Source organism: Triturus cristatus, chromosome 10, assembly GCF_964204655.1.
Source record: "Triturus cristatus chromosome 10, aTriCri1.1, whole genome shotgun sequence".
Taxonomy (NCBI): domain Eukaryota; kingdom Metazoa; phylum Chordata; class Amphibia; order Caudata; family Salamandridae; genus Triturus; species Triturus cristatus.
Genome location: NC_140593.1, coordinates 651,087,792 through 651,102,479, shown reverse-complemented (window position 1 = coordinate 651,102,479; position 14,688 = coordinate 651,087,792). Strand labels below are relative to the sequence as shown.

The 14,688-nt window shown below is 46.0% G+C and overlaps 1 protein-coding gene across 5 annotated transcripts in view; it reads left to right on the top strand.

The window, feature by feature from the left end:
* The window catches only part of UBN1 (ubinuclein 1), a 1,063,877-nt gene that overhangs the window by 489,062 nt on the left and 560,127 nt on the right, over nucleotides 1-14,688 (top strand). For 4 of the 5 annotated variants that reach the window (XM_085632217.1, XM_085632216.1, XM_085632213.1 and 1 more), the window contains one exon: nucleotides 3,157-3,260. In XM_085632217.1, coding sequence (XP_085488343.1) covers nucleotides 3,157-3,260 — 104 coding nt within the window. The remainder of the gene's footprint in view (nucleotides 1-3,156; nucleotides 3,261-14,688) is intronic. The other variant, XM_085632215.1, reaches the window with a different exon arrangement.

Genomic DNA, 14,688 nt, shown 5'->3' with positions numbered 1-14,688 from the left:
ATGCGAACATTACAGATCCTCATACCTTTCAGCCATTCAGTTGTTGTAGGGACTGCATGGGTTGTCTGCTACCTGATAGTCTGTCATGTTGCTCACAACTCCTAAAACTGCCTGCCATTATTGATATATAATAGGATAAGACCATGCCAGATGTAGAAAAAGAGCAAAATCCTGTCCACATGGTATTGATAAGATTGTGGTGAGTCTATCCTATATTGGCTCACTGGTGTAATGTATGCTCTGTGTCCAGATTTGTTATGTAATAGCTTATGCCTATAGTTCATGGAGATGGTGCCTGTTTGCATACAACACAAGGACCCTTGAGCGTCTGTTAGATGTTTTCTGAGTTCCACCTCCCAGGCCGGTCTAGCCTAATCTGCATGCCCCGGCCTACTTTGCGAGATACTAGTGTGAACTCTGGAGACCCACTGTGTGTCATCTGGTGATGTAATCAATTGTGTCAATGGTAACAATTCACTTGAATCTTCCTGAATCCAGGTATCTTTTCCTTAACAATATTTCAAAGCCTAGCATAAATGTAAATATCCATCATGGGGGCATCACCTTGAGATCGAAACTAGTCCAATGACAGGAAGTTCCTATTTATATTGTTGACCAACCTCATGCAGTGCCATTTTGGTCAGGGTGTGCTGTATGATGTGTTCTTGAGTCAGTGACAACAAAAGGTTATGCAGTAGTTTTAGAGCAGGTGAGTAAAAGACAACCCAGCACATCTGCTGCATAAAGCCCTCCATCCCAACATGTAGTGTCAACAGTTTTTTCCTCCACCTGAGATCTAAGTAGACCTACAGGAAACAGCGAGGTCCATGGTGTTCCTTCTGTCTGGTCTTGCTCTGGTATAAGATATGGAATGTGGGCATCAGGATTATACCAAAATCTTGCAAAGTTGTATTGAGCCACTACGTAATACATTTCTGGATCCTGAACATAGAACACCCCTTTTTTTATAAGCGAGTGTAATTGTGCTCCTAGTGGTCTAGACCACGCCATTGGGTTGTAGTGTAGTTCCTATTTCCCTTATAGGCTCTGCGCATTGCAATAATATACACTATAGTTTTTGCATAGGACTAAGGTCAGTATGCTCCTATCGAGTACATTAAACTTAATTATTTGTGTGTGCCAGCTAACTCAGAGGTCACTAGAAACTTCTCGAATAAACAAGAAGGGATTAGTTTCTGACAACCGCATAAACATGCCAACTTTGTTTCCCTTAGAATTGGGACGTGTCTCAGAATCGTGGTCTCCAGGGGATTATAAATGGATTAAGTAGTAAGTAGATTACCTAAGTCGACTTGTGGGTCCCAGAGAAGGGTACTTTTACTTTCAACTGGCTTTCCTGGTTGCTCCAGACGTGCCCTGACTCTCCATCGCTTGGGGAGTCCACAGGACCCTGCTGGTCCACACCGAAGCCATTTTCCTCTCACCGCATGGGTTGCAGTTGCCAAGGCTTGTTGGTCTCCAATCCGGAAACGGACCCCCCCAGCACTCGACATACTAAGTGGGACAGCTCGCCTGTGGACTGTGGTCCTCGTCGACCCCTCCTGGTCCCCGTGGCAGTGGAGTCAAGCTTCACCTCTTCGCACCTGAAACACCCGACATCGGTGGGCATTCGTATATCGTGCCCTTGGTCACTGGCAAGTGACCCAGACTCTGTCCCCTCTGCTTTCAGGTTTTTCACATCTTCAATCCAGGCTTGGATCACACCGGACACTTCTCTTCGCCACAGCAGCAGCACATCGCCATTGAAATCAACGACGATTCTCGACACCATTTGACACCATTTGACACCATTTGACACCTATGCACCCGGCTTCCCTGGGTGAGGTAACACGAGTACTCCCGTGCTCCCATGGGTGCTGGCCCTAGAACCCTCTAAGTCTAAAGGGGTTTGCTCAAAGTCCTCTTCTAAGTGTCCTTATTCTTTAAAATTTCAACAGCGACTTTCCCATTGAATTATACGGGGCTCGTGGATGTGTTCTCACACTGCACACGTCCCCCGTGGGTCTCCGGTGTCACTGCCTTGGGTGGTTACTTGGGGTCCCAGCGATTCTACGTGCTCTAGGCACTGTGTTTGGTCAAGTCGTGGTTCTTATACCACTTTCTTAATATATGGTTTGGGCTCCCCCTGGGGCCCATTGTATATTGTGCTATTTACTGTCGTGTAATAACTGTATTATTGTGTGCCTTGCTCTCTCACTTCATAAAGAGGTCAGTAGAGAGTGTTTAGAAATAAATACATATATTTTATATATATACCTTGTTGGTTCTCCTTTCATTTAGTTATTCAAGAAGATATAATCTGGTAAACCAAGCTTCTTTACACTCCTTCAAGACTTAGCCTGAAGGCTGCTCTCCATAGCTACCACTAGGATAGCTTTCAATAAAGGTTGTCTTAAACCTATTCATCAATATGGGTTGTTTGGACTGGTACAAGGTGCCCTCTATAACTAGTGGACAGCATATACCAGGCCAACTTCTCACAATCTATAGGTACTTGGTGCTGGAATCACCCATAAATTCCCCACGCAAGTGCACCATGTTAAGAGGTCCCAGGAACACTTCAGCATTTTCCTGTAGGCGTCATAGAGATATGACTAAATCCAAGAGCCTGTGTGTTAACATCAACCACAGACCTTGAGGGAGGGGGAATGCTGCTATGACAAATGACCACCTCGTTAAGTAATCATGTCAGTTGTTGCTGCCTTTAAATGGCATTGTAATATATTATTTCTGGGATATATGTGTGCCCAGAGTTCGAGTAATGTTGTTTCTATTGCTACTTTTTAAATATCATTGCAGTATGCTGTTTCTTTGTACCATGCCTATTCCAAAATGCGAATGCTGTTGTTTTTTAAACCTAAAATAATATATAGCGTTAAAGATAGTTCACACTATGAACAGGGCCATTATTTGACTGGTAGACAGTAGAGAAGACAGACTGTGGAGGGAAAATATCTGTTTGAAATCTTATTGTGTAATAAAACTATGCTTCTGACTTTAATTTGCTGCTGGCTGTGAGCATATTCAAGGAACATGCTTGCAATATTTGCCACTATGTCCTCATGCCACATGGTTCAGGTAATAACCATGGAGAGTTCTTTATCTTGTGTGTAACTCTCAATTATTGTCTTTCAGAAACGCAAGTTAAAAGATGGTGATGACAATCCAAAGAAGAGGAGAAAAAAATATCTTCTTGAGAAGGAGAAGAAATCCAAGAAGTCCAGGTACCACAAAACTGAGTGAGTGTGCATCTGTTTTAGCGTTAAGAGAGATTGGGAGGCTGTTGGTTAGTTGCTTACTTGATTGGCCGAGGTGAAAATGCTGGAAGGCTGTGACACTAGGAGAAAAACAAGCATCTAGGCTGTTAACAGGGGCAGTTGAGGACATGCATCTGTTGCCGTGAAAGAGTTTAGTGAAAAAGGTTCTCTAAGCAGTAGAAAGAGGTATGGAGATTGTGACAGCAGGCAAAAGCCAACATGTTACCAATAATAGGGAAGCTGTGATAGAAGTACGATAAGTGGGAAGACTTTGATAAAAACTGAGAGGTAAGGACATGAAAACACAAACAAAAGTTTGGCAGTGACAGTAAGAGATGGCTTGCTCTGCTGACAACAGAGGAATTGTCATGCTGCGGAAGAGTTATTCTGGTAGGCTTTTAGCCAGAGACAGGTCATGACCCAACGAAAAATGAATCGGTAGAAGTGGAGAGAAGTAGGAAGACCAAGCTATCAGAAATGTGAGTCAGGAATCGTGTAATGGTAGGAAGGCAACGGAAAGGCTGGTTGGACCAGGGAAGAAAGTGAGTGAGACTGAAAATAGTGAAGGCAGTAGAAAGACTTTTAAAGAAATATATTTTTCTTACATTGATAGATGTATGCTGTGAACAATATTATTTACCTCTAGTGAGGATCCTAAAAGATTGTAAAGAATCCAAATAGTGTGTCATTTGTATTACTTTACCAAGAGTGACCTTGATGGCACAGATCGAGCACAAGGTTCTCACCATCTGCATCATTAGGTCTCGCCTACGCAGCGCGCATGCGCTGCATAGGAGAGACCTAAAGCCATCGGCACAGGTTTGGGGGCAAAAACGTGCACGCGTTGCATTGCTTGCAATGGCAACGCGTGCACGTCTGGCGATTTCCTTGCGGGAGCGCGCGGCGCCATATGGTGGCGCCATATGGTCGCACGCTCCCGCAAGGGAATCTCGCAGGCCCCCTCCCCTGCGCGATTATAGCAAAAGTAAACAAGCATTGGCATAGCCAATAGGTCTCGCTTTTGGGACCTTATAAGTATGTTTACTTTTGCTATAATCGCGGCACATAAAGCGCGGGTGCAGCGAATATAGCAAAAGTAAAGAAATAGAAAAACCATCTATTTCTTTACTTTTGCTGTAAACGCGGCACCCGCGCTTTACGTGCTGCGATTATAGCAAAAGTAAATATACTTATAAGGTCCCAAAAGCGAGACCTATTGGCTATGCCAATGCTTGTTTTTAGATAGATTCAGCATAGGTTCTTTCCAGAAATGTTTTTAGATTGAAACGTTAAAAAGTATTTTCTTCTGGATAACAATTTTACTGGAACTCCAAATGGCTTGGTTGATGAATGTTTAATTTTCTTACTAGTTGCATTCACATTGCCAACATTACACAGAAAACGTCAATGATATTCTTCTAGTGCATTAAATGAGTCTTGAAATGATTTTCCAGGGCTTCTGTGAAATCGTAGGTCTGTTATGGCAGCCTTATGATGTGACAAAGTTTGGTTGCCTGCCAAGCAGCATAATCACACATACTGCTCTGTGTTCTACAACTCTACATAGTGATACACCTGCATATTATTAAAGCAACATGGACTGAATCTTAGAGACATAAGGATTATAAAAAACAAAGTCTAGAAATTCTAAAGAGGGTTTTAAGATTTCCTTTGTTTAGTAAGCAAGGTGACTTGGAAACCTGGCACCTCTAGTACTTCTAGGCTATCACTCAAAGTAAATTATTCCTGAGGTTTTGTTGAATTAAACATTCTGATAGATACTTCTAACAGCAGATACCTCACTTTGTAAATATTCCCCAGGTGTCAGACAAACTTTGAAAGCAGCACTCCTGAGCACCAATGGCATATAAGCAGCACCCATCCGTGCTGACGCCACTTCCTTTCTTTCTGAATCTTCAGCTGAATATCCAATTCTTCTCCTTGGTCTTCAAAACCCTTTTTTTGTCCAAAATGTTAGTGTGCAAGGGAAAATTTCACCCTGTAAGAAAACTGAGTTCAAACTGTGTAGCGACAAACATATGTCCATGGTAGATCCTCATTAAAGACCTGATTAAAAGTCTGGCGTCCGAGGGCTGCTAGACTTGTGGGGGCGTGGCTGTGGCGGGTCAGCCACCGCCGCACCGGCGGTCCAACCGCCCCATTACGAGTTGGGTTGTCAAACTGCCCTGGGACCTGCCATTCTCTGGAGGTGTTGCGTGGTCAGAGGCTGCAATATGCTGGGCGGGACCGCCACGGTCCCGTCAAGCATATTACGAGTTCCCACTCTGCTGGCGGTGTTATGGAGGTTCCTCCTCCATATACACTGTGGTGGAGAGGAAACAAAGGGGGCCCTACAGCCACCTCCGCATGTGGATGCACACAGCAGGGTATAACATGCGCTTCCCTGTGTGTATGCACAGCAGTTCTTGCACGGCATGGACTTTCGAGTCCATGCTGGGCAGGAACCTTGTTGTGCGGTTCCATTGGGGTGCTTTTTTCAAAGGCACCACCGCCTTTGAAAGAGGAAGTGCTGTGGGACTGCCATGTCGCCCGCTCGGAGACAACTTTTATGTCGTAATCTGGTGGGCAGGCGGTGTTGAGTCTCGGTGATGGCATACCGCCCACTCTCATTCCACCGAAGCTCGTAATCGGGCCCTTAGTGTGTCTTTTGTGCCTTGGGTTGGAGCAGTACACCAGTACCTGTGATTACAGCACCCAAATGAATCCAAAGGCCACATGGGGCTGCAGGGCTAAACTTTACTTTGCCAAACATAAGAAAACTCCATCCCACAACCTGTCGAAAGGAAGGTCCCGCTCCCGTTCCTATTGTCATTCCGGTGTCAGATCATCTTTGCAGGCTAAGTCTTCTGGTGAGTCCATGATAAAACATGAGAAGTCAAAGCAGGCATCGGCACCTTCCCATTAAACTTGGACTCCAGAGAGGGTGTAAGGGTGTCAACGTGCCTCCCGGTCTTGCTCTGTTTCAATACGAGTGGATTCCAAGTCTAGTCGAGATGCACCCTGAGTTCCCAGATCTTTTGGCCTTGTTGCAGCAAGAAGAGGCATCTACAGAGGTCAGTTGCACATTTTTGGCACTTTACATGTTTCCTCTAGCACTACTTTGTGCCCCAAGGATCTGCAGGGGCATTCAGTTGGGTTTCCACTAGTGGATCCACCTTCTGTGCAGTCTGAGCCCCCTGAATCCACATCTGGATCAGCACTGGTTATAGTGTCGACTTTAGTTCTGGCACCACCCCCCTGTGCTGATTCCTTTTTTATCAATGCCAATCCTGCAGCAGAATTTGCAGCCCATTGTGCTATCTCACTCCACGCAGAATCCTCAACTGCCTTGACTTTGGCTGTGCTCGGCTCCGACCCGCATTCAGCCACCAAGCAATCATTCCAATTCTGACACTTTGCCCTTATCACACATTAGGGCCAAACTCTGCACAATCTTGTCAGCACTGACTAGGACAATTACATTTATGGTGAAAGAATTATTATACCTCACAATATGATGTCAGAACTCCAAGATGCCAGTGGTCTGGATACGTCTCCAGATACTTGCTCCTGAGGAAAGCGCCTTCTTCGCAGTTATGTGAAGGCCAGCAGAAGTCTTAGACCTACAGATACTTATTGTTGAGGTGAAAACTAACGTTTTGACTGTGATACTTCAACCTGGCCAGGCTCCTACTGTACCTCTAATGCCATTTAATGAGGACCTCTTGGATACCATTTTTGGGAACTTTGGTGAAACTATGTTCTGTCCACCTGTTAATAATCAAGTCACTTGTTTTCATTGTCCTGGACCGGGTGACCAAGCCTTTCTTACACAATGTCTGACGCAAGAAAGTTTGTTGGTATAGGCATCCAACGGTAAAGTTAATCTCAGTGCCTTCTCTACGAGTCAAAACAAATAGACCATTGGGCAGGTGGATTTTCTCCTCTATGAGCCTTGCTCTGAATGCAACCCGTCTTCTGGACTGCTACTCCCATGCTCTTTACAACATACAGGCATATGTCTTACTAACTGTTCCGGACTACCTTAAGGCATATCGTCCTAGCGCTATTCAGAGTGGTAATGATGCAAAAATATTGTAATATGTTCTGGGTTAGAAATGACCGGCTACTTAGCAATGGTACCAGTGTGTCTCTCTGACTGCACGGCTGGTGAGGTCTACAGGCTTCTCCAGGGATGTCCAAACAATCCTAATGGAAATGCCGTTTGACTGTTCACAAATCTTTGGCAACAAAGTGGATTCAGTCCTGGAATAGTTTAAGGAAATCAGGACCACAGCATGTTCCTTGGTTCTTTCTGCCCCCCCCCATCAGATGTTTCCACCTACAATGTCATGCTCTCTGTGGCCGGAAGTTTCAGTTTCGCCAATGCCTAAAACCTCCACAAGACCAGCAGGCTTTTCATCCCTTTCGTGGCTAAGGCTGCGGTTCTCTGCTACAATGCAGAGGACAGTAGGAACAATGTTCAGCTCAGTCCCCCTATCCTCCTGCATCAGGAGTTGCACAACCCCTTTAGTGTATATTTGCAGGCGCACAGCTACCCTGTCGGGTGTCTGATATTTCCTTTAAGGGTGGCAAGCCTTCCCTTCAAACTAGTGGGTCCTCCAAATTGTGCATCTAGGCTATCCAGTCATATTTCTATTTACCAATCTCCACCCTCCACCACCATCCGGGTGGCTAGTGGAGGATCATCTATCCATCTTACAGGACGTGGAAGCCCTTTTGGTTAAAAGAGCCAAAGACAGGGTTCTGGCCTCGGAATTAGCAACTGAGTTTTTGCTACTTCCTTGTGCTGAAGAAGTACAGATGCCTACATCCTGTTTTAGATCTTTACTCTATCTACGCCTTGCTGTGGAAGAACAGATTCAAGATGCTCATGCTAGTCCAAGTCCTGTCTACCCTAGACCAAAGAGACCTGATGGTGGCGTTGGACCGGCAAGACACTTATTTCCATATGCCCGTCCTGCAGGCCCACAGGCGCTACCTATTGTTCACAGTTAGCTAAGAGAATTTCCAGTTTACAGTGCTCCCATTTGGCCTCACGAGTTCCCCTTTTGTGTTTCATGAAAGTGATGGATGTGCCCGCAGCTCACCTCTGGAGGTCATGGGTACTAGTCTTTCTCTAGCTCGACTAATGGCTACTGAAGGTGGCCTGGCCCTAGGCAGTCGTCAGGCACCTCCAGACAAAGGCAAACCGCATAACATGCTTGGGGTTCACTATCCAGGTGCTAAAGTTACACCTGATTCTTTCTTAGACACTCCATTTCATCTGAGCTATTCTGGATATGGTACGGTTTCTTACCTTTCCCTGGAGTGGAGAGTCCATGACATTCAAGTTATAATCCCAATGTTTCAGCCTTTGTCCTAGATCTCAGTGCAGATACTCTGAGGTTGCTGGGATTGTTGGCTTCCTGCATTCAACTGGCCAAACATACCAGATGGCATATGCAGGCTCTGAAGTGGGTCCTCAAATCCCAGTGTGCACAACACCAGGTGAATCTGTCCGATTGTATTCAGATTTTGGAAGACTGCAAAGAATCTGCAGTGGTGACTACTGGGCCACCATTGGGTCAGTGGCAGGCCCCTCTCCCTACCCCACTCAGATTTGACAGTTGTGATGGATGCATTGCTTCTGGGATGTGGAGGCCATCTGGGAGAGCTGGAGATCGGAGGCTTCTAGTCAGAGGCGGAGTCTCGACTCCACATCAATTTGCTGGAGTTGGAGGCAATTCGTTTAGCATTATAGACCTTCCAACCAATCTTCAAAGGGAGGCTGGTGCAGGTGCTCCTGGGCAGTAACAGTCATGTGCCACTACAACAAGCAGGGCAAGGTGGTGTTTTGAGTCCTGTGCCAGGAGTCTTTTCACCACTGGAAGTTACTGGACCACCAGGGAATTTCTCTAGTTGTGAAACACGTGGTGGGGTCTCTAAACGCTAGGGCAGACAAACCCAGCCACTGACTCTAGGCAAACCACAAATGGCAGTTACACCCAGAGGTGGCGTAGAGTGTCTTCCAGCAATGGGGATAATACAGGCTTAATTTTTCGACACTTTCAGAAAACACGCAATGTCATCACTTTTGCAAACTGGAGTGCCTAGAGTGGAGCTCGGGCCTCCTGCATGCCCTCCTGCCACTGCTGCTCCTGCCTCTAGTTCTGAAGAAAATTAGAAACAACCAGGCCCATTTCATCCTAGTGGCACCTGATAGGTCCAGGAAAGTGTGGTACCCTAAACTCCTAGGTATGGGCATCTGTCCTCTGACCAAGCTGCTGCTTCGGCGAGGCTCTTCTGTCGCAGCAGCAGGACAGGGTACATCACTCGAGCCTGCACAATTTACTCCTCCATGCTTGGAGGTTGAGGGGTGGCAGTTGACCTTCTTCAAAGTTCTTTCTAAGGTTGTATATGTCTTGTTTTTTGTATTTGTAGAATGCAAATTGAAAAATAAAGTTTATAAAAAAAGAAAAAGGCTGTACAGTGGTGGGGTGTCCTACAAAATCGGTGTACGCCAGTCTTTGGGACAAATTTGTGGCTTGGTGAGGCTCCAGATAGGCTGACCGACTACAAGCCAAGTTGTCTTAAGTTTTGATTTTGTCTTGTCCCTGGCCCAGCAAGGACTTGTTTTGAGCACTGTTAAAGGATATTTGTTGGCTCATTTAGTTTTTTCATGGTTGCTGGATCAGCCCTTTTTATTTAAATCGCCTATTGTGAGGAGATTTTCGAAAGGTTTGCAACATTTATTTCCACCAAAATCCCTTGTCATACCACAATGGGACTTAAAGTTTAGATTGTTTTGATATGCACCCCTATCCAATAGACACTTCTAGATTTCTTATCTTAGAATATTTCTCAGGTGGCAGACTTGATTGGTAAATTCTTGACCAGTACCTCTGTGCTGCAGTAGGTGGCATCGCCGCCTCCTCGTCCCCGTGGTCCATGCCGGAAGTGATGTGCGGTGCCTAAATAAGTTCCCACCCAAGCGCACCGACAAAGGTTCTTTTCTTTCTGCGCTACCAGCGAAGATCTGGAGAGAGCTACCTCTATACCTTTTTGGACAAATGTTTTGACATTTTGTCAACCCTTTTTGAGATTTTTCTCCCAGTGTGCTAGGGATGTCATCCAAAAAACCTATGGGGTTTAAACCTTGTGGTTCCTGTCACAGACAGGACCCCATCTGGCTTGCGTCTGGTGCCTAGAGCCAGGCCATGACTCCAAGGCCTGTGAAGACTGTCATTCCATGAACCCCAAGGTGCTGCTAGAGCGATCCCTGAAGCTGCTGGTTTCCTGACGACAGTTGACTCCACAACGCTTCAGGTCCTGGTTATGTGGAAGGTCCTGGGCCTGTTCATGGAGCCTTTCCAAGTGCTTGTCATTACCCTTAAAGCCATTGGGTAAGTCCCAAAAAGAATTGAAGAAATCCAAGAAGTCTAGGCGCTCTACGACTTTGCCAAGCCGGCCCAAGTCTTTGGACGAGGTGCGGGAATGAAGTCACCACTCCACGTCCCACTCCCACGTGTCAGCCCGGGGGCCTGCCTTTGGGTCCGCTCTGCGCCTACCCAAATTTCACAGTGCCGTAGCAACCCCTGCCAAGGTTCATGGGTTTTATGAGGCCATGCACCTCATATTTAGGCGGGTCGACCCATCTAGAGTTCCTACGGACTTCATGGGTTGGGCGGGTGCCCCCTCTGGATTTCTGATGGCGAGTCCCCCTTCGGCACCAGTTGGGCTCCCTGATTCCAATGACGCCCCACTTTGGCATTGACCTTCTGAGCATGGCCCACAGAGCCCCTCTGATTCTGAGATTCCTTGCAGCAATAGATTTGGGCCCCTTCTTGATTAAACAGACGACTCCCGGGATGCAATCGTGTCATCAAATATAGTGACCCTGGGGCCTCTAGTAGTAGACCCTCAGCCCCTTGACACTAGCACACAGCATCGTATTAGTGACCTTAGGTCCGAAATTGGGGCCCTAAGATTCATGATGGGCAAACTAACAGGTCTAATGAGACAGTAGCGAGTACATAGTAACTCTCCCACTAAATAAGGGTAGTCATTCCACCCAAGGCTCACACAATTCATCTTCACTACTAAAATCTGCCTCAGCTTATGAAAGAACTGAGCCTCTCAACATTCACAAGGGCACGAATCACTAGGGACATGTCCGGAGCGGTTCCAAAGAAACTCGCGCTTCGAACCCTAAACAAGGCTTGGGAAATCTCAGTGAGGCAAGCCTCATCCACGGGCTTGGGGCAATATCTGGGAAGCATGCAAGCCATTTGTTCGCCCCACTTGAGCTAGTGAAAACACTCCCTTCTTGGAAAATATACATGATAAACTTACCTAAAATAGCAACGCAGAATGGGTATGAGGGGATAGATTCATTGATAAACAAATCAATACATTGGATTTGCCACATGAGAGGGTGCTCTTCCTTGATAAGAGGTGATATTGTAAGTGCAAGATGGTGCAAGCTTCGTGATTCCCCCACCAACTGCATAGAACTAGTGTTAAAAGACGAAGGCTGATAACCTGCTATCTCTTGCTATTAGGACCTCCCCACCAGAACAGTCCAAAATTCAACTTAAACAAAGAATAACTACTAGCGTGACAAACATAACTCCTTTATGTACAACAGATCTCCCTTACCCCGTCTCTTCTCCGGGGAGCAATAGATTAACTCTCAAATGAGGACTTCCCCACTGACAGCCATTCTCACCCCTAATTACGGAAGTCCACTCGCTTTGAACCAAAGGAGAATAGGTTGGTGTCAGGCAGTTGTTGCAGGGCCAATAGGGGTTCTCCAGTAAGTAACAGCTTGGGATGCCTAAGGAATAGGGGTACCCAAATAGATAACAGCTCAACGTGCAAGAACGTAGTAGTTGCCCCTACCAGGTGGGATGTTTATCTATTTTTACGTTAGTCTCATGGAATGGCTAAGTAACTAAATGTCCCTCCCCCACTGGAACAGCTTTATACAGGGTTTTGATATTTGCATTCTACAGGAAACCTGGTGCATAACTCCCAAACATAAGGTGTCGTACGTAGCATACTGTCGCCCTGCAGTCACAACGGAAAAAATGCCGTCCAGCAAGAGGATTTATAATATGGGTTAAAATTGCCTTAGGTTTCAAGATCTACCTCCTTCGTTCAGAAAGTCCGGATATTCTGGGGATTGGTCTAAAGGGCCACACAGGCAAATCCATCGACATCTACAGCATTTATGCACGTGGAACACTGGGGGGCAAGTCATCTGCCGCTTCCCATCTCCTAGAAGAGTTGTTCGCTGAGACAACACAATCCCCACTAATGATAACAGGTGATTTCAACATCACATTTGAACCCCTTGATATAAATGATGTGACGGAGACTAGCAAGGAAGATGCCAAGTGGCATGTCCCCTCTCTAGATCTCCCCCCGGTCAAGAAATGGTCCCACGTAGTGCTCCAAGTCAAAGCTTTGAGCTTGGAGTTTGGGCTAAGGGCAGTTAATGGTAGGACCAAATCAGATAGAATAGGTGCAAACACCTACAACAGAACAAATAACATGAGTCGCATTGACTGTATCTTGAGGCTCGCTCTGGTGGAGCATGATCGATATGGCGGTGGGTGAAACCACCGACAGCTACCACAATCCGCTGATTTTAAGCATGCTACCAGTCTGGGGAGGATCATGCATACAGACCCAACAGTTAACCAAGGAAGCTTTACCATTCAATGATATTCACCGCTTAAAGTGGTGAAAGATATAATTATATGTGACAACAAACTTGCTGGTCTACATCGGGACTTGCTGGTAGGCACGGCCAAATTGCAGGCCCTGATTGAGATAACATGAGGGCTAGCAGAAGTAGGCAATGTCCGCACTCGCCTTTTCGAGAAACAGAGCCCCCACTTCACCTTAACTGGGCTCCACTCAAAATCTAAGAGCGCAAACGGGGAGCCTGAAACCTGGTTCACAAAAGAGTGTAGAACTCTTCATACCCAGCTAGCCAAAGCAATAAAAAAGAAAGCGCGGACAAATCAGAACGACAAGGAAGCTTTACAAGTTGGCCATACAAAAAGCAAAAAGTGAGTGGGGCGAATCCCGCTGGCAGTTAATCAAAGAAGCTTGTGCTGCCAGATACCCAAAGAAGTTTTAGTCATTGATCGCATAGGGTAACAAAGCGGGGGTTCCTTCTTCCTCCACATTACCTACTGGCAACAACCTTGTACGACCATTTTCAAAGACTCTACCTTGATTCCAAATTACTGTCCACGTTGGGAGTTAGCGAGGACAATTCCTGAGATCCAGGGAAGTGATCTCTTCTCTCTGAGTGATATTGAGGCCTCTATAGGCTGAACAGCTCAGGCAAAAGCCCCAGGACACGACGGCATACTAGGGGACCTCTTCTTATATTATAACCATAGTTGGTCCTGATATGTCCTACTACTCTCAAATGCCATAGCAAGAAGTACCCCTATCTCAAGGTCTCGGCGAGGGGCAGAAGTGATACCCTTATTATAAAAAAGGGGACAGAGAACTGCCTTGCAACTACCGGCCCATCAGCCTAATAGATGTGGTCCAAAATCTATTTTGTCGAGCCCTACTACAAAAGATACAGGATTGGGCTGACGAAAAAGCTATTCTAACACCTTATCAAGCAGGTTTCAGAGAAAGTACGGGGACAATAGACCAGGTGTTTCGCCTTCTGCTTAGTTCCTAGACAGAAGTTGTGACACGTCCTCCGAGAAATGGGAATTTCGACTGAATTCCTTAATTTATTAATAAAGCTTCATGAAGATAATTTTGCCCGTTTGAGGTGGGGTTCGCAGGGACAACTCAGACCATGTTCCAGTGAGCACGGGAGTACTGCATGGATGCGTATTCGCGCCCATACTCTTTTCCCTTTATATGAACAATGTGATATGATTCCTCTCCCAAGTTCCCACTGACGCTCCAACTCTAGGAGGGGATAAGATTGTGAGCCTCCTATTCACGGATGACACATTGTTGGTGTCTAAAACCCTGGGAGGGGCTACAGCTACTCTTAAATTAATTTTAAAACTTCTGTGATATGTGGGGATTAGCGCTCAATACCACCAAAACGAAATGTATGTCCCTAAATCCCTACAAATCATATAGGGGTAGGCCATCCTTGGGAGGGGCATCATTGGAAAGAGCAAACACATTTAATTATCTAGGAGTATGAGTAGCCCAGAAAATGTGTTGGAAGCCCCATGTAACAAAGATGACCCTGAAGCATAGAAAGATAATAGGGGCACTGGGAAACGAACATCGCTCCTCATTAAGTAAGCCAGTTGCCCTGCAAGAATACGATCTAAAAGCAGTCAGTTCACCTTTGTATGGGTCAGAATTATGGGGTTTCGATAATCTAGAGGAGCTCAACAGAACGGAG